Source organism: Gallus gallus, chromosome 1 (assembly GCF_016699485.2).
Source record: "Gallus gallus isolate bGalGal1 chromosome 1, bGalGal1.mat.broiler.GRCg7b, whole genome shotgun sequence".
NCBI classification, from domain to species: domain Eukaryota; kingdom Metazoa; phylum Chordata; class Aves; order Galliformes; family Phasianidae; genus Gallus; species Gallus gallus.
Genome location: NC_052532.1, coordinates 87,566,922 through 87,594,445, shown reverse-complemented (window position 1 = coordinate 87,594,445; position 27,524 = coordinate 87,566,922). Strand labels below are relative to the sequence as shown.

Sequence of the window (27,524 nt, the reverse complement as noted above, 5' to 3'; positions counted from 1 at the left end):
ACACCAACAGCAACCAACTTCCAAAAAGTGAAGGAAACAAACAGCCGCAGCTGCCACCAGGCTGCCACTCACCTACGACTGGCCGTGGAAATCCATCTGTTTACCATTTCTGAAGTGAACAGCTATTTTAACAGCTTGCTAACCTGTCTTCACCATAGAAACACGAGTGGCATAAGCAGGATCTGATGCACGGAAATGCTGGCTTTTCCTATGGGCTTGTCTGCATGCCAGTTTTGTTTTTTTAAGGTTCACGTGGGTGAGATCATCTAGAGACACATTTAGCAATGCAAGTCAGTGGCATCCTTCCTGATCTAATGCTCCCTGGTCAAATCAATGCTCAGTAGCAATAATACCAGAATAAAAATGTCTTTGCATCAGCTGCACAACACGCCCCCAAGGGCTCCATATGCTACCACCACCACCACCAGCGCTGTTTCAGGGACATGGCTGAGGCTATACTCCCAAGTGTCCAGCACCGCTGCAGCCAGCCCACACCTGAAGGAGGATCCCTTGTGCATTCATCAGCATTTGGTACTCATGTCCGGGCTGCTGGTGTTCAGCCACGTCACTACTACACTCCCAGTTGCAGTTTTTAAAACATTTTCAACCTGAGACCCTAACAACTCAATACCACAGAGAATCTGCTCACCTGACACAGCAAAGCCACCAGGTTAGATTTCAAACAGATGATGAAAGACATAGAAATCAAAAAACATGTTACTGCCTGACAAGATCTGCAGACTAAGAGACCTGACTTGTATGGAAGGGCTTAGCTGTTACTGACACATGACTTGCTGGTGCAGTTTCCTGCAATGGTGTTTATGGGGTCCGTTTGTGTTCTTCACCTGGAAGCCCAGTTCAATACATTCTGATGGAGTCTGCCAGTGTAATTGCCATGGTGCTCTCATTCTCCTGATGCCTTATTTGAGCTGAGGATTTCCTCAGTAATTACAGAAAAATAAAATTTAAATGTTTGGGAACTTTCCTTTTTTTTCCTCCAAGAAAGAAATTCAGAAATGTGTCAAGATTTATTCTGCAAGTTAAGGCTTAGTATGGATTAACACCAACAGTGTAGGTCTAATAGGCAGCACTGAAGTTCTGTTTTAAGGACAGTCAGCATGCTACTTCCACATTAGTCGCTGTCACAAGTCATGCATTAAAAATAATGCAGGCCAAATCCTCTTCAACTGTGAAGCTTTTCTCAATCACAAACTGCTGGGAGAAGGAAGTAGCTGATTGTATTTCAAAGAACTGCTGGGTTCCTGGCACTGGTGCTCTCTGGCACTTCTACAGAAAGCCAGGCTGGAGGGAAGGCTCCGCTGCTTTGCTGGCATCGCTGGCAGACCCCATTGCCCTGTGTTTCTCTCTCTGCAGAAGCTGCAGCTGATGTCCAACCATGTCCAGGAAACATTGCTGTTAAAAGTGTTATGAAATAAAGGATGCTCTTTGCGTATTTTTCAGAGGTGTGAAGTAGCTCAGGATGGTCTGGTACCGCTCCCATCCCACTGAAAATGAGTGGGAAGTTTGGAATTGATGTCAGTCAAGTCGTAAGCTGTGCGAGGAAAGGGAGGAGAGGCAAGATGACTGAGAAGGAAGGTGAGAAATTCGTAAGTGAAGCTCAACATGTCTAACTTCCAGCAAGATAAACAAACCCACACATTACATGAGGTTTTCTTCCAGCAAATATAAAATAGCTTTCAATTGGAGAGTGGATTCAACAAAGCCAAGAGGGTTCAAGGCAACACATGCTGTCTGAACAAGGACATCCAGCACTAAGCATTGGCATGCAGGTTGTTGACTTAATTGGTTTTTGATGATCTGATGATTTGATGATAAAACATGGCTGATCCTGCAAAGCACTTGGGAATATTTTCTGAATTCTCTGAATTGTTATTTAAGAATGCATTTCTGCCTCATTATTAAAGATGCTTTCAAATCCCTGATGGCCACCCTTACCTGCCGGCCACAGAATTGCCAGCGTGCACTAATTTTTTGTCTAGACTTTTTAAAATTAGCCACAGATTATCAGTCTGTGGCCATGCAACTGCTGCTTTTCTGTGGTCGGAGGACACGGTACCAGTGACAATGCGTAAGACTCGGTGAATAAAACTGGTTTTAAACACAGCTGTCCTTGTGCTTAAACAATAGGCTCTTTCTCCCTCATGCTAGTCAGCACAATTAGACGGTGAACCTGTACTGATACATGTCAACAGACAGCCTGGCCCAGAGATCTGCAATCACACTTCTTGTATAAATACATCTGAGCTCAAGCATTTCCATAAGGCATCCTCCAGCAGCCCTTCACTCCTAAGAGATTCCTTCGCTGCTGTGGATTCCTGCATAAGAATTACCCAAATTCAATACAGCGTATTTTCTTGAAGCACAGGATGAACAATTTGCTTAAGTACAGATTAAAGCAATGGCCAACACTTCATGGTGTTACGAAGTACACACAGAGAAGCAGCTGTTATTAACAACACTTTCGCCACATGCCAAATACACCTGTCAAATGATGGAATACTTCCAAACTGCATCACACCTCATGCAGCTCACACACTACTGACTGAAAAATTACTGCTGCGGTCACTGAAACAAAACATGGCATTCATTCCCAACAATGGACTTGAACTTCAATTTCTCATCTTTTTTAAATTTTTGCTAAGGGTTGGCAAACCCTGCTCTTGAAATTTGAACTTCTTGAAGACAATGAAATGCTCCACCTGCTGCGATGGTGATTTTCCTGCCTCCTCACTTCTGATAGAAAACAGTGCTCCCCAAACCAAGATGAAAACTAACGCTGTGATGACCTGCTGGTCTCTGCAGGCAATTTATATGGCTGCTGTAACCAAGGACACATTAAGCCTGCGATCCACAAATTCACATGTGCCTGTAAGCACCTGGATGCTGATGAAGGCCTGACTCCTTCATCTGGTTCCAGCTAGGTTTGTTTCATTTTTACTTAGAATTAGAAGGTCCCATCTAGAACAGAAATCCCTTGGTAATGTTTAGTACCTGAGGTACCAGGCCTTGAAATGTCTGGCAACGTGCTGCTAAGCTGTAAGACCTCCCACAGCAGAATCATTTTAAGAACCCAGTCATGAAGACATCAAGGAACTGCTCTTCATACTTGGAAAGCCTGCAGGGGAAACACCAGTCCTAACTCCAGGTGCTGACTAGATGCTAAGAGCACTCACAGAGGGATTGGAAGGAACATGACTGAGCACCAGAAGGACCTGACCTGAGCCCGATGGCTACCATCACCAGGAAGCTTGGGCATGTAGGACCTCCTGCCAACCAACACCTTGCCAAAGGAAGATCACCAAGTGCCTCCCCCTCACATTATCAAATGCCTGAGCAGACATCTCTGACCTCAGAAAGGAGTGAGTGCATCTGGAAGACACGTTACTGTAAGCCACGTTACTGTAAGCCATGCAGATATTTGGGTTTTCTTTCAGCAGAAGAAGACTTAGCCACAAATACAGTGAAGTCAAATACAAGCTTTAATTTGAGCAAGGGAACAAATGCCTGTGAAACACCTTCCCAGATGACCTAGCAACTAGCCAAACACAAATTGTAATGAATGCACCTAACACTCTCAGTGTTACTTCTCCATATCCAAGCAGAAGTAATAAGCAAAATGCTGCAGACTAAAGTACGAGGTGTTTGCATTCAGCCAAGTACACTTTGGTGTTAAGCATGAAATTCTACAGTAACTGGTTTGGTTTGGGGGTCTATTTCAACGAGTTCCTGTTGTTTCACAGACAAATAGACTGAAGTACCTATTTGTACGGAGTAAACTTTTGGTATGGATTTACGCAAGCTGGATTTTCAACCAGTTTCAGCTGGGGTACAGACAGCTACATCCTGTGTTAGATTACTTCTGCCGAAGATCCTATCTGCCTTCTCCTGTCAGTAGGTAACAAATAAAGCCTAGCTGAAATCTTCGGCACATTTTAAGTACAACTATATTAGAGCTCAGTTTCTTACTGTTTCTGTGCCAAGAACAGTCCACAAAAAGAAGTTCACACTGAATAGCTGGTAGGCGTTATAACTTACAGGTTTTATTTTTGAAAACAAAACAAAACAGAACTTTGCAGCAGATATAGAAATGTTGTCTCATATTTTGTTACAAAGCGCTAGCGTCCTACTGAAGAACTGGGAGCTCCACATGCTATATCATGGTTATGGTATGCTCAAGTAACCTTTGCATCTCACTTAATGCTTCTACACTTCAAAAAACATTGGGGGAAAAAAAAAAAGTCTGCTTCAGAGCAGGATTAACTGCACATTAAAAAAATGTGATGAGCAATGAGAAGAACCCAACAAACGGAATCAACGGAGAATGTTGTAATGCCAGGCAGAAGCATGTCACCTTAGGAGGAGGATGTCTTTCCATCCTGTGTCTTGAAAGCATTAGTGGGAATTTGTCTTACCTGACAGTTAAGAGAGTGCCAGTGTAATGCCAAGCAGCTGCAAGTAGCAGTGTGAGAGCTGGGTAACAGACCAGGTCTACATGCACCGAGTGGGCTGCACTATGCAGGTGTTTCATTGGAAGAGCAAAATGAGAGCAGACACAAAAACACAGGAGTCTGAGTAGTGAAGATGACTATATTTTAAGGTAATTTGGTAAGAAAAAAATGGAACTGTAGCTTCAGTGTCCCTGACTGAGGATACTGTACTGAGAAAAAAGATATTTTGTCAGATTCCTTCCAGCTTTTTACTTGCTGCATCAGAGCTTTTCTCTCCCTTTCCCAAATATGACCATTACATGGCCTTTAGCTCTGAAGCTCTTTCATTCCTGGTATTTCTTTGCAGACAGCTGATGCATAACCAGTAAAGGCAGTGCAAGATTGCGTACAACATTTCTTCTTCCCTGAGTAAGTGGCACATAGCTGAAAAAAAAAGAAAAGAAAAAAACCCGTACAAAAACCCAAACCAAACCCCCCAACACCAAAAGTAAAAGCTTCCCTTCTGCTGCTTTTGACCCAAAAACAGGTCTCTGCTTGCAAGTGAACAACTGTCTTCTACTGCTTTCATATATTCTGTACCTGGGTCTTGCGTGATAAAAAATGCATTGCAACCAAGGAATCTTCAGGTATCCAAGGTCAGAAAAAAAAGACAAGACCTCCCAAAGTCTAAATTTCAATCCTAAATAAAGAAGGTAAAATACAGGGGCAGAACAGAGTACTGGTTTAAATAAGCTTTGAAAGTAGTGGGGATCTTTAAGTTTAAATATGGATGATGCTTGCTATTTACTTTTAAAAGAGAAGCCATTCTGAGGAAGTTCTTCTGGTGTCCAGAGACTGAAAACGTGGCAGGGGCTTCTTTATGTGAGATGACTTCTTTTAGATTTGTGTGGGTTAGAAATGAGCTTTCCAGTTGTGTGAAGACAAAATCCAGAAACACACAGTGGAAACCTGGAAAGCTTAGAAGAAAGGGCAGATGGCTTTCCCACAGTTTAACTACACTGAGTCCTGCCTCTCCCTTGTCCACAGTCTCCAGCTTCATGTCAATACACATTCAGTGAATTCTGTGGCACTCGCATGCATCTGCAGATCTTTCCAACAATGTCAAAAGTGTTGATCAAGGCTCAGAAGTTTGTAAAAATAAAACAAAAGCTCCCATTATAGATAACTTTAAGCAAGGACAAACAGGCGTAGGTTCTTTGCAAATACGTAGTGTTTTTATAGTCACTGTGCAGAAGTTGGATGGATGATCTGATGGGAAACTACAGCTCACGGTTTTGGGGATCCATCTCTGTTTTTTGGCATCTTCCATTTTCAGGTGGAAAACGAGCTTGCTTCTTCTTAAGTGAAAAAATAAAAAGCCAACCAACTCATACCCTAGCTAATAAAAACTTCTGCAAATGCTACCAAGTCAGCCATACGTTAAAGGAAACAACCACTGAATAGTAAAGCAGGGGAAGTATCAAAGCAGCTCTGTTTTAATAGTATTTATTTGCAATCATTAGTTTTAAATGGGAAACTGTTTACAGGCACACACTAGATAAACCAAAATAGAACGAACATAAAGAAATCTATTTGACGGTCCTTTTCAAATATTTCAAATATTTTATTAAATATTTTATTCAGTTTTTGATCACAGTTTAATGTACTTTAGCATGTTATACACATGACTTAACATGTGCACTTAATATCAAATTAGATAGAGGTTTTTGAAGAAAGTATGACATCTTATAAATGTGCTTATTGACTTCTAACTACACACATCTAAGAAGGCAGTAGCTCCGTTATACCACTTATGGAGATGAACTATTATAAGGCATGTTTACACCAAGCTTTGGAGAGAATAAAGCCAAATACTGGGTCAAAAATTAGTGGAATTATGCATGAGAATAAAGGTTGAAGGACTGGGCCCTACAAAGAGAGATCACAGCAAATCAGATGTGTTAAAACTGTCAACACAGACTGGTTATTAAAAGCAAGCACGGCTGAGAAAGAAGGTTCTCACAGTGTCTGCATCTTTTCAGACATTTTTGAATATTACACCTTATGGTGTAAGGCAAAGGAAAGAGAATGAAATCTTCCAAGAAAGTTTGAAAACCATTGTCTGAGAAACCTCAAGTTGTTTTGGGACCTAACATGGGAATGCTTTTATACAGGTAACATCTTCCAAGCCACTGCATACCAGTGTGTGTGTGTGTGTGTGTGTGTGTGTCTGTGTGTAGACAGGTAACACACACACACAGACACACATCCCTCTCCCTCTTGCCTTTGTCACCTTCAGACCACTGAATAAAGTGTAGCAGTGCGTGGAAAAAACAAGGTTAAAAGAGTAGGTTAGAGCACTGTGTTTAGAAGCCTGGTTACTTAGGTTGTACTGTGTGACAGAATACGTGTTTTTTTTTCCAGTAGAGTACAACGTGGGTCTGCTGGCATACGTTAACAATCGAGACCCAGAAATTACAATATAATTCTTTGGAAGAACTCAACAAACATTAAGGTGTTCGCATTTGTTTTTAAAACTCTGTGTCAATGAAGGCCCTAAGGTCAAAATAACATGCCTCCTCCAGAAGCATCACAGAAGCCAAAGCTCAACTCTAGGGGCACAGTGGTCTGTAATCAGGGCTCCTGCACGGTCACACTGCAAACTGCAATGCTGCCCCTCAAATAAGGATGGTTTTAGGCAGAAGCCTAGGTGTGTTGCTGAGTGGAGGTCTCAAGTCAGTTCTTCCTAGATGTCTGTCTGAGAATAATCAGTGGGGGAACATAAAATGTGCATCCACTTCATAAGCTCCTTCAAAGTTGTCAATTCAGTAGAAAATACTGAGTATATAAAAGACTATAATAGCAGTTAGGTGAGAGAATAAAGCTCTCTGTGCCTTTTTATTGGGAAATTCAGGAGAGGAGGCAAAAAAAAAAAAAAAACCAAACAAAAAAAACAAAAAAACTCTTTCACAGCCTAAATGCACTCATTCTCATCTCTCAGTGTCCTGAAAATGACTCAATGTTCTGGCAGCTTTAGATGATAGTTTCATAATATGTACAAGGTAAGAAGAATGCCACAGATAGTACAAAATATGGCAAAGATACCTACGAGCTCTACAATCTAGAAAACAAGCACGGCAAACAAACAGTGTCTAATGAATAATGTATGGTATACAACACAAAAGTTGCACAGTTATGTTTCCTTGTGAAATTAGGATTGCAAATGTAAACTCCAGAATAAATTTCAAGAGCAGCATTTGGCTTACTGCATGACCACTAGGAGTATCTGAAGTCCACCACCTGATGAGCACTGCAATTCCTGCTCTTACGCAACCCATTCTAATGGGCCTATATCCGGCAACTCACACGACTATGACAGAGGTTCAACAAAAATGCTCCAGCAACACAGTTTGGCTACCACTGTATATTCAGCATGATGTTGTCTGAAAAATGTTGCTCTTGGGAAGTAAAGCATACAGCGATATACAAATGGCATCAATGGCTGAAAAGATTAAACGACCAAGCCTGAAAGCAAATGGAAGTTAACAAAAGTAGTCTTTTAGGAGAGGTAGCCATATTAGACTCATCATTCAAAAAAAGGGAGTGCACTCAAAGGACCAACATACATTACAAGATCTTGTACACCCATTACGTTTTTGTCTTTCCTACAGTTTTTTTTCAGAATGTACACACACACGCGCGCGCACATATATATCTTTTTTCCTAACTCCTCTTTGTTGCCACAACTTCACCATACTGAGAACAAAGGCCAGCTTTCCTTTTAACCTCTCTTAGCTGTCCCGTGACTACAACTGTAGCCTTCAATCTGTTCCAGTATCTGTACAGTAGCTAAACAGGCAGCAGAATTAAACTGCTCCAATTTAATATCCTGTTCCAAATGACAGCATCCAAACTATAAGGCGTTCCCTCATTCTGATGCAAGTTACAACTCTCTTGGGTTTCTGCTTGGTACAGACTGCAGAGTGCTCTTCAGCCTTACGATACAAAAGTAGATTTTACCCAAACAGTAAAGCACAACGATGGAATTTGAACACCGGTTCACATGCTTCCGTCTATCCCTTGTTCCTGCACCCATTTCCAACAACAACACTTACCACGTGAATTTGAGTAGTCATGCACCAATGCTATGAAAGAGAAACCCAAATTAACAAGAAATCTTTTGCTCATGACTTTGGGACACTGTATTAGTATAAAAGAGCATTCAGTCATCTTAAATAAATATACTCTATTTCTGAAATCACAGCACATTCAAGGGGTAGTTACTGCCATAAGCAGAGCATTAAGTAAGTGATCTCCATGGATGTTTTTCATTGATTTGGTCTAATATCTGGAAAATAACCTACTGTGGGGACAAGAATCTGCATCTCAAATGTTCTGCAGAACATTCTTCCCATATTTGCATACAGTACTAGAATAATTACGAAGACATTACAGTATTTTCCTCCCAGCTGCTTACATCTGTAGCTTTGGCTACAACAATATATTCTGTATACCTCGAAACTATATATGAAATACCCAAGATCACTAAATAAATAAAAGCCAAGGAAACGTGGGACAGTACTGCATTTTACACTTGAGATGAGATTCCCCCACTCCCATGGATAAGTGATAGAGAACAACTAAAGTAATTGCTTCTTTTTTTTTCTTTTTTTTTTTCTTTTTTTTTTTAAAGAAAGATTTATACACAGGTTCAGATCCAGAAAATAATGTGAAATGCATAAATATTGATAGCTTTAGCTAAGTTAAAATGGGTTCAGTAAAGTATGATACAACATATTCAGAATAAACAAAGCAGAAAAGCATCATATTTTGGTTTGCTTGAGATATACATAAGGTGCAACAATTTCTTTTCTAGAGGCATTTGTGGACAATGTGTTAACAGGTAACAGTGTTTGCTGGTATACTGAAGTACACACAATAGCAATATGATTTTTCCAAAACAAAAGCAGCTGAAATTAATAAAAATTAAAACAAAACAAACAAGGAAAAAAAAAAAAAAACCCAACCCCAATACAGTAAGATATTGGTCTGAAATTTTTGTTGTGCTAACAGACGTTGTTACCTGAAAATACTGATACCCCTTCTAGTAGATTCAGGGAAAACTCTAGCTATTGAAATCAAGACGTCACTCAGAGAACCAACAAAGGCAAATGCCTAGTGAACTATAAAGCTTTGCAGGATTTCTGCTACTCTCAGTGCCTAATCGCTTAAAAATTAAGCATATCTACAAAAAGGTTTATAAGTATCTGAAAACAGTCATATCCAGTAAACTGACCCAACCCTACCCCCTCTCTAAGGGAAAGTCAAGGAAAAGCAGATCAAGTAAGATATTAATTCATATAGAAAAAAGTAATTTTCTGTTTCTTTTAAAAAAGGTACCATTAATATACAGAAATATCTTCAGGAACAATATTGAAATTTAAATTGAGGAAGGATGGGGTGCTTTGACAAAAATATATCTACTCTAAAGGTTTCTAGAGAAATAAGTTAGTACCATTGTCAAGGTGAACGGCCTGCACTGTAACATATTTGGATTTCAGCTAATTATAAAGTGGTCCAAAACTCCAACAGCCACCTTGCTGTGACCCAACAGTTTAAAGTCTTTAGTTTTTCCTGTCTCGTTAAAATAACTTATAAAACTTTAATAAAATCTTATTAAAAATACTGCCATAGGCTACAATGGCATTTGAGGGGCTCTTAGTCATATATTCACCTGAATTTTTAAAAAAGCCTTTTCACTGACTCATTGGCTCTGAAATTTTGTTGTTCTTTTGTTGTTGTTCCCTTCTTCCAACACATGCATCTCTGATGGTGCTGTTTTAGTGAGACTTTCCAAGCTGTCTACCTTAGTCAAACCGTTAACCCTTCGTTACAGCTCACGTGGTATCTTGTTATATTGTTTCCCAACAACGAACCAAAGACTTTCACTTAGCTACAACAATGAAAGGCTAAACCTAGCAAGCATTAATAGAGTTACTGTCCATATGGCTATTACATCAAATTAGTTACAAAATAACCCCAAAACATATTATCAGTTCAGTCAAGTATAAATAAGAATGCCTGATAGAATGATGTAAACTCGCATCATTTAAAGACTTAATTCAAAGAACTTCAAACTCAATCTAATACTATCAAAAATTCAGCCAGTATGACGAAGACTAATATAAAATTATTGCTGGAGTCCAATTTGGTAAATTGTTGTGCTACAATGCAAAAATTAGGGAAACATCTTGTGCTATTGAAGAAGTACCCTGTTGAATTTGTAGCTTTAGATTAATTACTAGTGATCATTTTGCATCTGTTGGTAGGAATCAATGCTTGGTTATACAATAGTGTAAGTCGAAATAGTGAAGACAGCAGGCCAAGTGATACAATTGGCCTGGCTTTTGGGATGCATTTATGAGAGCAAACCACAAAAATTCAGCATAAGCAAAGACAGAAGCTGGCAGGTGGATCTGTGGTGGTCTGAATTCAGTCAAACATTACTCTTCAGTTGTAGTTTATCTGCATAAAACTTTCCCCTTGACCAACACAAACTGTAATTGGCCCTTTATACAAACTCTGAAGCCGTCTGTGTATAGTAACTACAACAATGCCAGTGTCTTTAAAATGTAAAAGGTATGCTTATCGGAGTACATGTATATTGAAAAGTCATGCTTTTAGGTCTTTCAAAATGGTGAAATAATACTAAGGTCACTTTTGAAAAACATATTTGCAGTACTTTTTGTTTACAGGAAAGTTTCACCAAGTCACTCAGATATCTATGCAAAAATAAAGGAACCTTCCAAGGCATGAAAGACAAGTCAATCTTCTGCAGTATTTTTCTTTTCCATACACCACTCCTTTTTCTAATGCACATCATCCTGGTTATTCAAAGCTAAATTAAGAAGAAACAAAACCCAAACATATCCTGTCAGAATTTTTGCCAGTAAACTCTACCACTCTGGTGGCAAATATAAAAGTGCAGAACATCTGGACCACGTGGCTGCCCAAACACCGCTAACAATGGTACATCTGTCCAGGCTGCCTTGAGTTCTCTGGAACAGGTTTTATATTCATTCTACAATATAAACGTAGGCATAACCTATTAATATAAACCATCTTAGAACTTAAATCTTCATGTACAAAAATGACTAAGAATATCTAATAATAACTAGTGCAGTGCGTCAGTGTTTTTGTTGTTGTTGATTTTTTCATTTTCATTTAACTAGGCATTATATGAAACTAGTTGCCATACTCTCTGGTTGGTAAAAGAGATGCTGTGTGAACTAACAGTAAAGGCAGCCTTCTTCATATCAACCACCTATTTACTGTTTAAAAGCCTTCAATAGAAAGCAAGCTCTGGGATCATTCCATTCCTGTTCATTAATAGTCAAATAATATCACCCTCCTACATACTGGGTTCCGATTTGAGGACCTGGCCCAAGTTGCTAATGTCTGGCTTCCAGTGAATTCTGGGCCACTCAGAGCAATAAGCACTTGCTTGCAGTCTATAGTTTCCATCACATGGACTGACTAGCTTCCCTTGGTAAAGACAAGGCTAGGATATTAGGTAAAGCACAATGTTTTACAATAAAGTGGAGCTTCACTGGTCAGCGCAGGAAATAAGCACTGGAGCCTGAGACATTTCATTTGGCTGTCCATCATGTGGGAGAGGTGTGGCCCTCTGATTTCTGCAAAGAAGAAAAGAAACCCACCATTATTCAGAGCATGGAAACGCTTTTATCAGACAGGAAAGACAGAAATTAGCAAGTGACATAGTTCAACATCTAGTGCTACAGCTACCATAACTCCAGGCTGCCACAGATGTCCACATACTGCTGGCTACTAACACTGTTTACAAGTATTCCTGCAACAGTAAGAAAATATCCTGAGGACAACCTGCAGTACAGTGCAAAGTCAGACAAGTCTTGATGGTATTTGATTACACAAAACAAAATAGATGGCCAAAGAGTAAGCTAAGAGCACACAAGTGCTGTTACACATTTTATAAGTGAGTGGTTTCAGCCCTCAGTGGAGAGCACAGCTCACGTACAGCAGAAGATGGCAAATGCACAGAGGCGTATGTCATGTTAATGAGAGTCAATAGCTAGCTTTTAAGCAATACAAAAATATACCTATCAGCAGTTACATGCTGGGATGACTCCAAGTTTCATGACTTAACACTTCATCAGCCCAGCACAACATCTCTTTCATTACTTCAGCAGTGTTAATTTACAAATGATCCCCTGGCACAGGATATCATAAAAATAAACCGCACCAGAATTACACGCTAGAAATCAACATCAGTCATTGAAGCAGATGGACCTGGGAGAACTCCTTTGCAGCTTGCTTTTTAAAATGCATGCAAAAGCACGTCACCGCCTGTTATCTAATTTCTCAAGTCAGATTCTATTATTGTTACATTATGTGTCACTTTGAGCAGTGAAAATCTGGAGCCTAATTCTTACTTACACAAAGGCCACTTTGATCGCTCTTTGGCAGAGTTATGGTCTCTACAGAAATGTAGGTACTGACATGCTTTGCACACCTGCAGTGCATGAAATGGCCTTGGTACAAAATGCAGCTCAGGATCACAAGTGCTTAACTAAGGCACACACACAAGGCAACCAAAGCTAAACAAACATTCAAATGAAAACCATGCTGTCACTTCCAGACAAGCTCTAATCACACTTAGAAAGGACTCTGAGGCTCAGGACTGTATAAAATTATATAAACGTTGAATTTAGACTCTGAAATGAACACATCAAGCAAGCCTCTAATGCTATTCTTCTCATTTCCAGTTATTCAGAGATAAAGAAGTTGCACAGATAATAAACAGTCAACAGAGTACACGTTAGAGAAGCATGCAGCCCATCAGATTCAGGTTTCTGTTTTGACTTCCATTTGACAAGTCCGCAAGAGACCTATGCCAAAGTTGTTCCTTGGAAAGAGTCTCCCTTTCATTTTCCCTAGTGATAGAAGTTGGAATTTGCAACAGTTGCTAGACATTGCTGGTTTGGTGTTTTCAGGCCTCATGGAAGGTGCCACACTGCTCTAACTGCATGACAAGATGACAAAGTATGGTAAGGAAGACCCAAACAGAAGGATAAATAAAACATTGGTTCAAAACATTATTTTTAATGGGGAAAAATGAAGGAGAAAAAACTTTTAGAAGAACAAAGTGGACAACATCATAACTAAGTGAATCTTGCCACTCTTGTGCAGTTCTTCTCACAGCATTACTGGAAATCAATGAAACCACAAGGATGTGAGTGTGAGCAGAACTCAGGACAGCACTTCTCCAGGTCTCACTTCATGGCTTCCAGACATGGAAGATGACAGAAATAAGTTCATACTTGTGCAGTCTTGATAGCAGACTGCTGTTTTACAAAACTGGGGGAAGAGTCTGGGCTGATTGTAGTATGAAAACATTTATTACTTGAAACACTATTGCTTAAGCAAGGTAACAACTTCAGTAACAGCTTCAGTAGAGAAAAGGTACCAGGCTGGGCTCATCACTTTCCTTCTTGGCACCCTTCAAGCTTTTAAAAAAAGGTCTTTCAGTGATTCACATTAAGTCTGAATACACAGAACTGGATTGTTCAACAGGGGCTACAAGATCAACAGTAGGTTGTGAGGTTGTGAATGGCTTCATCAACCGTTGCCTTGTGGTTTCCTAGGTAGCCAGTAATCTGTTACATGCCATTTGCTGAGGCTGTGATGGTTTCACACTGGCCTAGAATTACCTTACTGACTTTCTGCTACAGCAAAGATTATAGGCCATTGTATCTTTGACAGAAGGGAGCACCAAAGAACGATACTGGATAATTAAGAGCTAAAGATGACATACTGCCATTCATTTCCTCCCATCACAGGTCTAGAATGCAAGATCTGACTGTGCAGGCTGATCTGACCCAACAGGCCTAAGAGATCTGCCCATTCTCCATGTTATCTGTGTGGATGGCCTAACTCTTAAACTGAGAGGACCAGACCAAAGTAACATGACTTTCCATCACTCAGAGCTGTTCTGCCCTGAGGACATTCTGCAGATGCTTTCCCTCCTACACAGCAAAGCACAAGAGTAAAAATAACAAGCAAGCTTCATTCGGTCATGCTCAATAAAAAATCTGTGCTAAAGTTATATGAAATTCTCTGCGCAGTCTTAGGCCACAGAGACATAGAAAACAGTGCGCAGTAGCTGTTTAAATCTATTACCTCACAAATGGCGTCTGAAAATTAGAAACTCTCCTTTATTAGGATCTCAAAGAGGGGTTTATACACAAAATTTAGGAGACAAGTTTACCAAGGGGGATCATACTGAAATAGATTACAATGTCATGTAGGTGTTGACTTAACACTAGGAAGCTAGTGGTAGAAAACAGACATTCAGAGAAAGCAGTGGAGGAAGAATTACAGGCCAAGTTAAACACTATGCAGTTTGCATTCTTTCTGAACATTCTGGTATCAAGGGGAAAAGAGAATCATACCTGTGTACATTTTCCATTGCTGCTACCTCTGCCAGAGCAGCTAAGCTAAAAAATGCAGACACTGCTGGCATATCTGATGTAATACTATGATTTTCTTGTGTCTCTGCATTTCCGGAGCATTCACTGTTGCAATCCGTTTCTGCACTCGATGCTTTTTGAAGACTGCTTTGTGGAAGGTCTTTTGGCTTTTCCTCTGTAACAGAAGAGAGTTAAGCTTGCAAGTCTAGCCCTTACACTCATAACAGCACATTGAGGTACTAACCAGTCCAGTGTTAACGGAAACCTCACCTTTAGGACTTTGATTTTGCTAGTAAAATCAATTCATGCTGCAACCTCTTCTGAACCAAGCTAATGGCAGAAGTATACAGAGGTTTATGAAGCAGTTTACTGACTTTGGATTCAGCTAAGTTTGATCCTCTAGGTCAGTCAACAGAGCTTGTGTCTCTGTGTATGTTTAAGATACAGGAAGTCCTGAAAGATTATCCTAACCACTGAGGCTTTTGCACTGATTGCCACACCACAGAATTGTTTTTATGTTGTATTACAAAGAGCATTATGATTACTTTTCTGGAAAGGAAAGAAAGTATGAAATGTAACTGTTTTTCATTTCTCTTTGTAATCAGCTCTTAGAAAATACCCAGGGAGAGATGACAGATGTGGACAGTCAAACAAATGAAGTTGGCCATTAAGGATATAACCACTTTACAGTTGATGGATATCTGCATTTTATAGAATGATCTTTCTGAGCAGGTCTGAGAATGTGCTGGCTGAATAATACTTCCCTAATTAGTTGCTTGTGCTCTAATACCATCTCCAACTATTCCATTTTAACAAAATTTAAACTTAAACTACCATTTCCTTACCCAGTGTCCCTCCTGCTGGTGACACTCGACCATCTGCTGTTCGAACAAGATGAGTGATCTTCGTTTTCCTTGCTTTCCTTTTCTGGCTGCCAACTAAAGGCTCATGCATCATTACTGGCTCTGGAGTGTTTAGGGCAGATATACAAATTTTATTCCTCCAGGCAAGCTCAATGGGATTTCTGTCTTCTGAGAGTATGGCTGAAAAAGAACAAAAATAAATTAATCTACATTTCAGATACAACTCCTGGCTATTCTCATTTAACATTTTGTAAATATCTACATAGTGTACTAAGCCTTTCCTCCAAGGTACTCAGAACACAACCCAAAGCATAATATCATCCTGATGCTGCAGGGGCTTGCACTGGAATAGTAGCATAATATTTCCTAGGAGGTTCAAGTTTTTAACATTTGCAAAGGAAACTGTGAGACAAGTAGTAGCATTTCAGTTAGAGCACATTAACAGACAGCATACAACACTCGACAAGAGAAGATGCCAGTGAGTAGCTAACAGACAAACACATTTAAGGAACAATAACAGCTAGAGTCCTCACGTAAACTTATCTTAGCTCATAGCCAGAGTCACAAATGGTATTCAGGAATTCCTGAATAAGTCTCAGACTTCTCTCTCAAGTCACTCTATTTCATCTCCTTTAAGCAGAAGGAAATGCTGCCGTCTAGAAAACAGTAAAGCTTACAGAAACCCAAACGCAGCAAATACAAAAGCCAAGCTAGATCACCCAAATACAAGAATGCTAAAAAAGGGAAGGGAAGGGAAAAGGGAAAAGGGAAAGGGAAAGGAAAGGAAAGGAGCACAGGACAAAATACTACAATGGGATCATTGCCTACGTAAAGTGAGAGTACAAATGGAGCTGTCTGAACCTCTTTCAACAGTACCAGTGTTGACATTTCAAGGCAGCTTTCCATCACGAAGTGGAACACGATGACAGATTTTCACCTGACTAGACACTAACTTCACTCTTGTTCACGCAGAAATTGGTCACACAGTAATCACAGGCTGTATTTAAATTTCCAAAGTCTGAGATCAGCATACAGTCATAAACTGCCAGCCATTTCCAGTGATTTAATAAACCATACTGCTGATACCACAGGGTTTCACAAGTTCATAAATTCAATCTGGGAAAGATTTTCTCCTTTGATAAAAGCTCCACCTCATTTGTGGTTACAGAAAGATAGGGTTAGCAACCAAGAGAATGCCCAGGTCATTTCTTAGAGGCTTCCCTAGTCTATTTTGAAACTGAGAGCACTCATGGTATCTTCACCAGGTCCACAGGTTGTTTTTCTCCCAGATGCACTGCCTCCTGAATGATTATGTAATTTTTCCTAACATCTCCATCTTGCCTTTTCAACTCATTATTTTCTGTACTACTCATCAGGTTACAGCTCATCTCTTTTTAACAGTCCTTTATTTCACAGCTGTTATCATCTCTACATTTTGCTTCCTCTTTCCCACCATTTCCTTCAATCTTTGTTTCAAGAAATATCTAAAACCCATTTATTCACCCTGTGGGTGACAGGACAAACAAAAAATGACATATGCAAAACTTCAGTCAGAATGTCAGCAATTGCACCTTCAGAAGAGTTAAGCACTGAACAAGACCAACCTCCTACACTGAGACTGGGAATGTCACGTAGGAGCAATCAAACCTCACAGACCACACACAACAGCCAACAAAGCTGCATGGATTTTGTCCACATTTCATTTTAATAATATTTACTCTTTATATACTGGTTAGGTATGGCTAATATGAACTCTTTTCCCTTGGTAGCTTCTTTGAATGCTAATCATGAGCCTGGGAATGGGCTGAAGAGAATAGCTATAAGACATTTTTGTCCTGCAATCTGCTGCCCTTTGCTCTCTTGGAATAGAACCTTGTTTTACTTCTAATGCCTTAAAGCACAAGAATATGAACAGATCTAGTGCATACGTGTAATAGCACCTGGAAATGTTACGAAACTTAATGAATGTTCTTGAATCCATCTTTGTGCTTCCCCTCATAAAACATTTTTGGACTTATGCACGTTCTTTATTTTGAAAAACGCACAGCACTTTAGTGAGCTTTCCTCAGTGTTTACCCATAACTGCTGATACTCTCTTTTGTTGTAAAACTTTTTCTTTTATTAAAGAGTGCATGAGTGACTGCAGTAACATCTGCCCAAAAGCAGTACAATTAAGAAGAAGCACTAGCAACTACAAATGTGACTTCCAAGTAATTCAATTTAGCTAATAGTGAGATGTTCAGATAAGCTTACTGCGCTGACTGGGACCAAAATCTTAATTGGAATGTATAATTAAACAGGCAGCTTTATCTCTAGATTTCTAATTGGGGAATTCAAAAGCGTTGATTATGTGTGAATGTAATAGCTTGGCTGTAGCCTAACAGTATTTTCTAATTCTGATTCAGGGATTTGCTCTAATTAGGTACTACTTTGACAATGCTATTCAGCTCTAAGGTTGAGTTTATAATGGCTTTAATTTAAAAAAAAGTTTGCATTGCTAATTTTTATTTCTTTTATTTTTTTACATTTAATAAAACCATTAAAGACCTGATTTCAAACCATGAACATCTGAAAGAAAGGAAGTTGGGTATGTTTTTAGTTAAATGTGCATTATTTTATGGGCTATGCCAGGTCACTGGAAATTATCTTGATTGGTAAATACAATAGATAGTTCTTATTAAAATTCATGTTTTATTTTACACATCGCATACATCAAAAAACTTCCAGAAAATATAGAGCCTTGAAAGGTAAATAAAATAAAATAAAATAAAATTGCAACAGATTAGGATAAAGCAGTACATCATACCTTAAGTGTTTCATTAAGAAACAGCAGAAGGTGGCTGACAAATTCAGGATTAAGTGTACCCTCTCCCTCTTTTAAGGTATCTCAGTCTTTGAAAGGAGACTTAGCGTTCTCTATGATTATTCACCTAGCTTAGGAGAGCTATCACTTCATTGTAAAATTGCTGCCGTGCAGTTTGAATGAGAAGAGAATAAAAATGAAGAGTGAATGAGTGAGGTTTTGTGTTTCTTCCCCCACCCTTTGGGGTGAAAAGAAAGAGTGGGTGCTGAAGGGAAGAGCTGTGTTCCTCAAGAGGACTTTTCTACCAGTCTCGATGGAAGTTGGGATAAGAGATCATTTCATTGCCTTCTTTACAGATTATTATTCAAACAGAGATAAAACCGAACTGAGAGGAAATTATACAACACTAAAGGCTCTCAAGACATTTGCACTGAACTTGAGACAAACAACTGAATGGCAAAGAGAGGTGCAAACAAGGGTCCTCATCCTGGATTGCCTTCAAGAAAATCAGTACCCCGCTGCTTACACTAACAAAGGTGTATCTGTTTGGATGCTTTAAATCAAGCCTTTGATTTGCAGTGCTGAAATGACAGGGCTAAACAAGTTTAATTCCCTCTGTTTTTTTTTTTTTTTTTTAAGTCATTTCTTTAATCCATTTTGTGTCCCTTCTGCTTCCACACTCTCCTACATGCATGAGCGGTGTAGAACTCATCTAATTTTCAGGAGAATGCTTTCTAGAAATGAAATGAGGTTCTGTTCCTGCTGTTCAGTCCTAAAAACATTTCTGTGGTTAGCTTACTGCATGACAGTAGAGCATGCAGAACGTGAGGATTATTTTTTGCAAGAGGAGTTGAGCACATTATATGAAAATCTAGGCCTTCTGGTATACTTAACACTGTGGTCACAAAAATGACTTAGAAAGAAAAGCACCTAGAGCTCTATGCCAGATGGTTTCCCGAGCTAGATTTGTTTAAAGTTAGCATGGACACTTTACCCTACTCTGCAGCTCTACAGAGTACATGAAGTCTTCTTAGTGCCTCCATCTACGGTTGGTTCTTTCTTGCATTGTAGAGTGCAAGCTGAAGCATACCAGAACACAAGTCTAACACAGCAGATGAGAAACAGGCATAGCTCTAACTCAAGTCTTACACATACGGAAAAAAAAAAAAAGAAATGCAGAAATCAATGGAGAGAAAAAGTGAGGATTTAAAAGATGCGACTCACTGCCCTGGTTTTGCTCATTTTTATCAACTATCAGTACTTCTGTAAAGCTTGCAGCTAGAGATTGGAACTTCCTTCTTAATCCTGATTTTAATGCTGCAGTAGAATAGTATGCAATTAGAGCAAAATTAGCTAAGGTGGTATCAAGAACACTGACAGGCACCTTTACCCCATCCCTTTCCTAATGCCATACTGAACAAGGATAAGACAAGACAGAGCTCCCTTTGGGAAATGCTAGCGCGAAAACCACACTCAAATCACAGGTCTCCAACAAGAACACTCAACTCAAGAGCCCACTCAACAGCTGCTGGTCTCACTCAAAACTGAAGAGCCATCTATCACCTGCCTTCGTGACCATAAAATGAAACTGTGTCAGTAAGACACCAGGTAGATCAAAAATAATTTCTTCAACATCTGGTAACAGGAGTTGTAGCAGTTCTCAAGATGTCATAGATGAATGCAGTGTGACCCCTGCTAACAGCAGCCCTTATAGGTGTCTCCTTTCCAGCTATCAGAATATTCAAGTCTCTCTTTCCTCCAGCAAAATTAACTTCGTAAAAACAGTAACACATATATACTTGTGACTCATCAGAAGCACAAAATAACCAAAATAACTAAACCCTTGTTTATTTTTTAACTTAAACACACTGGGATTCTCAGCTTGAGTGCTGCAGAACATGGAATAGTTCTTGGATTCAAAGAGTTTAGGGCCACAGTGCCAAGGAACTCATAAAACTATGATGTATGATGTACATCAAGGCCATACCCAGCCTGCATTTGGCTGATAACTGTTCCTCACTGTGTAGTTGTGGTAGTCAAGACACCAAATTTTCACCACTTTAACTCAGAAAATACAATTCCCCTTGAACATGTGTGTGTGTGTGTACATCTATCTATATGTCAGTGTCTTTCCTTTGATGATTTCCACGTGGGCTGTGTAAGACTGGTAGGTTCAAGCTTCTCATGCCTTTCTTCATTCTTGGGATGAACTTAGCAAACTGGCCCTGCTCCAGCAAATGCCCAGACACGCCCTTAATGTTTAGACACTATGATACTATTCCACGCTACTTCCTGGGGCATGCTGCCATTGCACTGGAATAAGGCCAGGGTATTCAACACTTGTCAAGATTTAATCTTTGATCATAGTGCATACTTCACTTTATATCAAAACAGGCTGGTTTCTTTTAATCAAAACATTCATGTTTTATCTACAGATATTTTTTACTTTATCTTGTATTAAACGCTTCTATTTCTTTTCCTATAGGACAATTTTAATATTGTTTTTTTTAATGTTAAATTTTAGTTTTACTTATTTAAACTAATTTATCTCTGTGGTCTATTAATAATTAAGAAAAAAATGACTCGCACCCAGTGATAATGTGTGGTGTTATCTTTCTCACTTTGGTGTGGAAGCATGATAGTTACTTTTTATGAGCAACTCCCACAACATGTTTGTTATGCAAATCCCATGAAAAAGAATAAGTAATTTAAAAATATTTGCACTGCTGGGTGCAGCAGAGCTGGCAGAGCCTATAAGGGAAAACAGTGCAAGTGTACCACAGAGGATACAAAACATAGCATCAGGAAAGGAGAGCAAATGGCACAGCTGTCATTTTATTACCTTAAAATGGGATATGCGTGGAAAGGTAAAAATAAATAAATGGAAGAAATTAATAGAGCCTTATAAATAAGAGTGACCAGAGAGGCCCTGTTACACTACGAAGATGATGTGGGAGAGAACTCTACTTCGAGATCTAGATATCATGGAGTAAGGAAAAAAAAAAGATAAAAAAAACAGGACTTGGAAAACAGGCTTAGATATAATTGTGTACACCCAGTACACACAAAAATGATCCCAGAAGTTATGAGGTGTAGGTAAGGAGGATCAGAATGCTTTAACAAGAAAAAGACTTCAGAGATCTACCAGCAGGATAGAGGACTGAGCAAGTCCGTGGCAGAATTTAAACTGCAGGTGTTATCTTCAACCTAAGGGGAAACAGGAAGCTGGTTAAGACTTCTGCAGAGGAAGGGTTGGTTCAGAGTTGGCAGGACCATTTCTGAGAACTGGTGCAGAAACCAGCTTTCAATCTCCGACCAGCTGCAGTCTGCAGAGCTCTAGACAGATGGAAATCAGAGAGAGAGGAGCAAACAATATGAATAAATAGTCTGGCCAAGTGCAAATAATCTGGTCTCTGATACAGAAAGGGATGGAGATAAGGGAAGCCCCAAAGGACTAGAGAGCTATGAGCAGTGGAAGACAAAAGTAGTTCAGGGCCAAATACAGAACTGTCCATGCTTTGCCAGCTCTGCTGCATGGAGCCTGGAACAAGGAAATTGTAATTGGAGATACCAAACATCGACAAAACAGTACTGTACTGGAATATTGTAATATGATCAACTGGAGCCAGGAGCTGGTGGAATCAAAACAGACAGGGCCATAAGGGATTAAAGCAATCAAACACCAGAGAGCTGAGTAGCCTCTGCCTAGAAGCATTACCCAAGACTGAATTCAGTGAGTATACGGCTCTAAACCTTAACTAAGTAATTCACTACCAGTACCTTTGTCCGGAACATTAAGCTTCTTCTTTTTGTGCTTATATTTGCTCACAATTTTTGGAAAAAAGTTCTTTCTCTTAGACTGGACTGAACCTACAGACAACATTAATAATACATACTTTTAATTAGCAGTTTTTTAAAAAACCAATAACACTTACAGTATCTATTATAAAACCTCTAATTCCACTAATGCAGGACACCATTTCGCAGGGAAGCAAAAACTAGAAAGTCCCCATTATGACTCCTGGAGGCTTTCGTAGGCTTCCATAGGCTGTACTTGAACTCACCAGCTTTTGATGCTTACGGGTTCCAAAGCATTTTGAAGAATGGCCACTTTAAACTTTGCCCTACCATAAAACAAAAGTTTTGTTTGTTTGAAGACATGCTCCCTTTTGGATGTATAATGGGATGGAGGTAACTCTCTTCACAGCAGCCCATACTGTGCTGTTTTAAACTGGTGACCAAAACTGTGTTGATAACACCCAACTGTTTCAGTTGTTGCTGAACAGTGCTTGCATGGTATCAAGGTCTTCTGTTTTCAGACTCCTCACTAAGGAGGCTGGAGGTGAACAAGAGGCTGATAGAGGACACAGGTGTGACAGTTGACCCTAACAAACCAAAAAGATGTTTCATACCATGTTGCATCACACTAAACAGCACAACTGGGGACAGGTTTCCAAAGTAGCTGCTACTCAGGAACTAGCTAGGCATGGGTTTGTTGGTGGTGAGTGATTGCTTTTGCATTATTTCCTCCCTGTTTTTCCTTTCTTCCTTCCCCCCCTCCCTCCTTCCCTCCCCCTAGTCACTCAAATTGATTTTATCTAGACTCGCAGATTTTTCTTTCCCACTTCTGCCTTTCTGATTCTCTACCCCATCCCACTGTTGGGGAAATGAGTGAGTGACTGGACAGTAACTTACTTACCAACCAGAGCCAATTCACCGTAAGATGCAAGAGTTAGGTTTGCTTTTTTGGTGACCAGAAATAAGTTTATAGTAAATGCAGAAGCAAAAGCTCCCAGGGGAGAAAAGTGAGAGTGTGCTCAGCCATTATCATTCCTACTTTGATAGTACTCCTTACTAGAAATAGTCCAAAGACACTTTACATGACAGTAGCCAACAAAGCATACCACTAGCACAGGAGATAAGGAAGCCATCCTTTTACACACTAATGGGGTAAACTGCAGTACAGCAGCAAAGGTATAATAGATCAAAGACACGACAGATAGATCACCTCTACACACTGCAAAGCCGTTTTTATGGAGTTACTTTTCAGAAACAAAATACACATATTTCCAAAGGTAAGCAAGTCTTCAGGCTAGCTCAAACAGAGCTGTCTGAACAGAAGGGAGATGAGCTACAGATGAAAAGACGTCTGATATCCTACCAAGAGGGCATCCTTCCCAACTGCTGTATGGCAGGATCTGTATTCTATCTGCCACAAACACTGACCTCCGCTCCTCCTTATCCTTACAAGAAACCAGACATATATTGCCTACTGATACAAAACTGTAACTATGTAGTGATGTGCAAGCAAGATAAATCCATGTTATGCATCTGCAGTTTTTCATCACTACCTATCTCTGTACATCAGGAATGAAGGAGGAAAATGTGTAGTACTTGCAAGAAGGATCAAGCTTTAGGGGAACAACATTCATAGAAATCAGGTTCCATTTCAATAATACTGAAAAAATACAGAGAGAGAAAGGTAAATTCTAGACAGAAACAGGTATAGAAATATTAGGATTTTCTATACTTTGGCTTTGTGGATAACAGCAGCCTTTAAAACAAAACAAAACAAAAACAATAAAGCTACCACAGAAATCAAAAAATTGGGGAAAGATAAATAATATCATGAAATATCCAGACATCAAGCAACAAACCAAAGCAAAAAGTAGTCCAGGCATCATCCTAGACAGCATTAGCTTGAATTTTAATGGCTTTATTAGAACACATAGAGAGAATGCTAGAGGGTTTGGTAGAATAGGCTGTATTCACTCAAACTTATTTGACTGTTTCTGTGAATTTTGTAATAGGTTCCTGAGTATCACGGAGTTGGATGAGCAATTTACTGCCAGAGCAGCAAAAATGTAAAATAAGGCACAAAAAAAAAAAAAAATCTCAGAGAGGTTAACGTAAAGTGTAAGTGAAAAAAATGGTCTTTTCTGAAGACTGACGTCTAATACTTCATTCAAACAAACAGAGACAAATCCTTCTGACAGTTCCACCAGATATGTAAGAGATGACTCTCAGGACACTTCTACATCGCCACAGTTGTGTTGCTTTGATTTATTTTTGCACCTGTTTGGCCCTGGCAACACTTCACATAGTATCACTTTAGTCTCCACTTCTATAGCTCAGCCTGCACTCTACAAACAGTTTAAATCAATTCCACAGACTTTCAGTGACTGCCAGCAACTGAGGAGCATAAATGAGATTAAAAACTCTACACAAAATGACAGTCATTTCATGAAGAAAGAAAACTGTCTTTAATTTCTCCTCTACTATCTGAGAAACAGCTCTGATAAGCCTACACCTGCAACATGAAGGGTATTTTGCAACACGACACTTGCATATGGCATTCTGTTCCCAAATGGAAAACTCAAAACATTGACCTCACTGGAAAGAAAAGAGAAGACAACTTCTTAGAAAGAAATTTCCAATATCCTGTCCTTTTAGCCTTTTTCTTGTGAGACGATGCCTACAGTTACTTCCACATTTACATGTACAAATTGTCCAGCAATTGCTTAATAGACTGTTCAGTTCTTTGAAAACTGCCACATCCAATCCTTTCCTCAGATTAAGAAATGAATCAATGAACTGCCAAATACAGAGCTCAGCTGGAAAGACAAAGAGACCAACCTCCTGCTGAGGTCTTTGCCTTGTCCTCTGAGGCTGCTGGGTTGGTGTGACTCCCACTCCACAGCTCCCAGAAGAACTGAGCTCACCAAATACTAATCTCTGCACTTCGAAATCTCTCAGGAGAACAACATCATATTTTTGTATCTTTGAAATTTTACAGCATGTCATGTCATCTCCAGACATCCTAATGCTAAAAACAGAGACCCAAAATCCCAAGGTTGAAAGGAATGCCGCAGAGAAGTCATTTTAAGTTGATGCTTTATTTCTAGTCCTAGAGGCCATTAAAAAAAAAAAAAAAGCAGAAAATTCCTTTCATAAATAACAGCATGCTATGCTTTCCTCTCCTTGCCTTCCCAAATCAAGAGCTTTAGTGAAGTGCTTAGTGTGTAAGTGAGCATTTCTTCACAGCACACGACAGAAATAATGACTATGCCTGCTGCTCATTTTTGCAAATAAGTGTATTAGTGACTCACTGTAGACTGATGGTTTCTGTGCGGTGGGATGTTTTGGCACATATGCCATTGGAAAGAAGAAAAATAAAATCAGTCACAGCTCCAGTGAAAGTTGGAGCAGGCCATCTGTACAGATTCAGAACGGCTCTATTTTTCAGCCATTTTGTTACATTACTATAGTAGGTGCATAACCCTGATACCAAACGATTGGGGTGGGATTTGCAGAAAGGTTGTGCCTTGTTCCGTTCTACTCCCACTGAAGATTCCTGCTAACATGCTGGGAGCAGAATTTGGACAAATTAGAAACGTCTGGAGAAAAAAAAAAACAACAACCTCTTTCGTTTAAGAAAATTCAGCTCTCCCCTTACACATGGATTTAAAACAGTTACGTCCCAGGGTTCCACAAGTGCTTTTATATTTAAAGAACGACGTGAAGTGAGGACTGGGCACGACAAGATAATGGAAGAGTTCAATGGACACTGATCTACTGATTTTCCACTTTAGAGTAAAAAAAAATGTCCAGACAATCCTGTCTGTTTGGGTCAGGCAACAAATCAGGCTTATCTCCTTATTTTGTTTCCTGTAACTACAGTTTAATCACATTTGACAGAAAATCAAATGTGGCACCCTTGTCCGGCAGGGTAGAATATGTTTTTTTGTTTTGCTTTAGGCATAGAGACCTAGTTATGAAACAAAAAACCCACCTCCAAACCAAAAAAAAAAATCCTCTATTTTTATTTTCCAAACATCCTGTGGAAGTTTCAGCGTGCATCACTCCAATCTACTTTCCAGATTTTAGGTGCAATTTAGAAAGCACTAATCCAAAGTCTGCAGAAAATATTCTTATCTGAAGACTGAAAACGCATGAGAAGTTTATGATTCTGCAGATGCTCGTTCAGGAAAAGCTGGGCTCAATTTTAAAGAGAGCTTGCTAAACCGACCCCTAATGATCATTATCTACTGTTGGAGAAGTACACACATAGGAGGCCTCAGCCACCAGTAGGCACCATTTGTAATGGATGCCTCTTCTAAAGACCTTACAGCAAAAACAGCTCCAAGAAATAGCAAAGCAGAAGAGACAACTCCACACAAGAGGACAAGACAGAGCACAGCAAAGTTAAGGACTCCTATGTCCCAACACAGGGTCACATCCTCAGAGTCGTACTGCCTCTTAACAGTTCATGTTCATCACACTGCAAGAAAAAAAATGCTACTTCTGCTTTTGCTGAATTCTACTGGTATAAACATGGTAATTCAAAAAACCCAGAACCATTCCAAAGCAGTCTCCATCATTTTGCACAACATGTCTGCTTCCCATGCTTCTCTTTTGCAGAAGCCCAGTTTGTAGACCTGTATGCATAACACCATTGGAGGCCAGAATTCTCTAGCTGTCTTTGGACTCACAGTTTGTAAGCAAGCCAACAGCATGTCTAGGCTGAATGGTCTGTCAGAAGACAACAAATTAATTTGGGAATTCAGCTTAATGGGTGTTTGGCACAGCTGGAACTGTTTCCCTATAGATCTAGTAAGCTTGGTTGCGTGCAGTTTTGTTCAGGTTGTTCCAAATACATAGCTTGCATACTAATTTTAAGAATTCTAAAAAAAGCCTCGAAGAAAACAAATTAAAAATCAACCCACTACCATGGAATGCCTATAATTTTAGCAACTTTTATTTTTCTTTTCCAAAAGAAAAAAAAAAGATATGTTGGGATGTTTTTCAGTTAGCCTTTGAGAGCTGAGCCTCACTCTCCAGGGAGCTGGAATGACTGATGCAAGCTGCCAGCTCTCTCAGCTAGCTGTTGTGAATTCAGCAT

The 27,524-nt window shown here is 39.6% G+C and overlaps 1 protein-coding gene across 29 annotated transcripts in view; it reads right to left on the bottom strand.

Moving 5' to 3' along the window:
* BBX (BBX, HMG-box containing) overlaps nucleotides 1–27,524 on the bottom strand; it is a 141,244-nt gene that overhangs the window by 4,257 nt on the left and 109,463 nt on the right. For 26 of the 29 annotated variants that reach the window (XM_040647640.1, XM_040647643.1, XM_046901225.1 and 23 more), the window contains 4 exons: nucleotides 22,403–22,492; nucleotides 15,802–15,999; nucleotides 14,939–15,131; nucleotides 5,939–12,142 (listed from right to left, as the gene is read on the bottom strand). In XM_040647640.1, the coding sequence (XP_040503574.1) occupies nucleotides 12,055–12,142; nucleotides 14,939–15,131; nucleotides 15,802–15,999; nucleotides 22,403–22,492 (569 nt within the window). In that variant the 3' untranslated portion in view covers nucleotides 5,939–12,054. Of the gene's footprint in view, nucleotides 1–5,938; nucleotides 12,143–14,938; nucleotides 15,132–15,801; nucleotides 16,000–22,402; nucleotides 22,493–27,524 lie in introns of those variants that run through there. The other 3 variants (XM_015297349.4, XM_025144175.3, XM_040647599.2) reach the window with 2 other exon arrangements.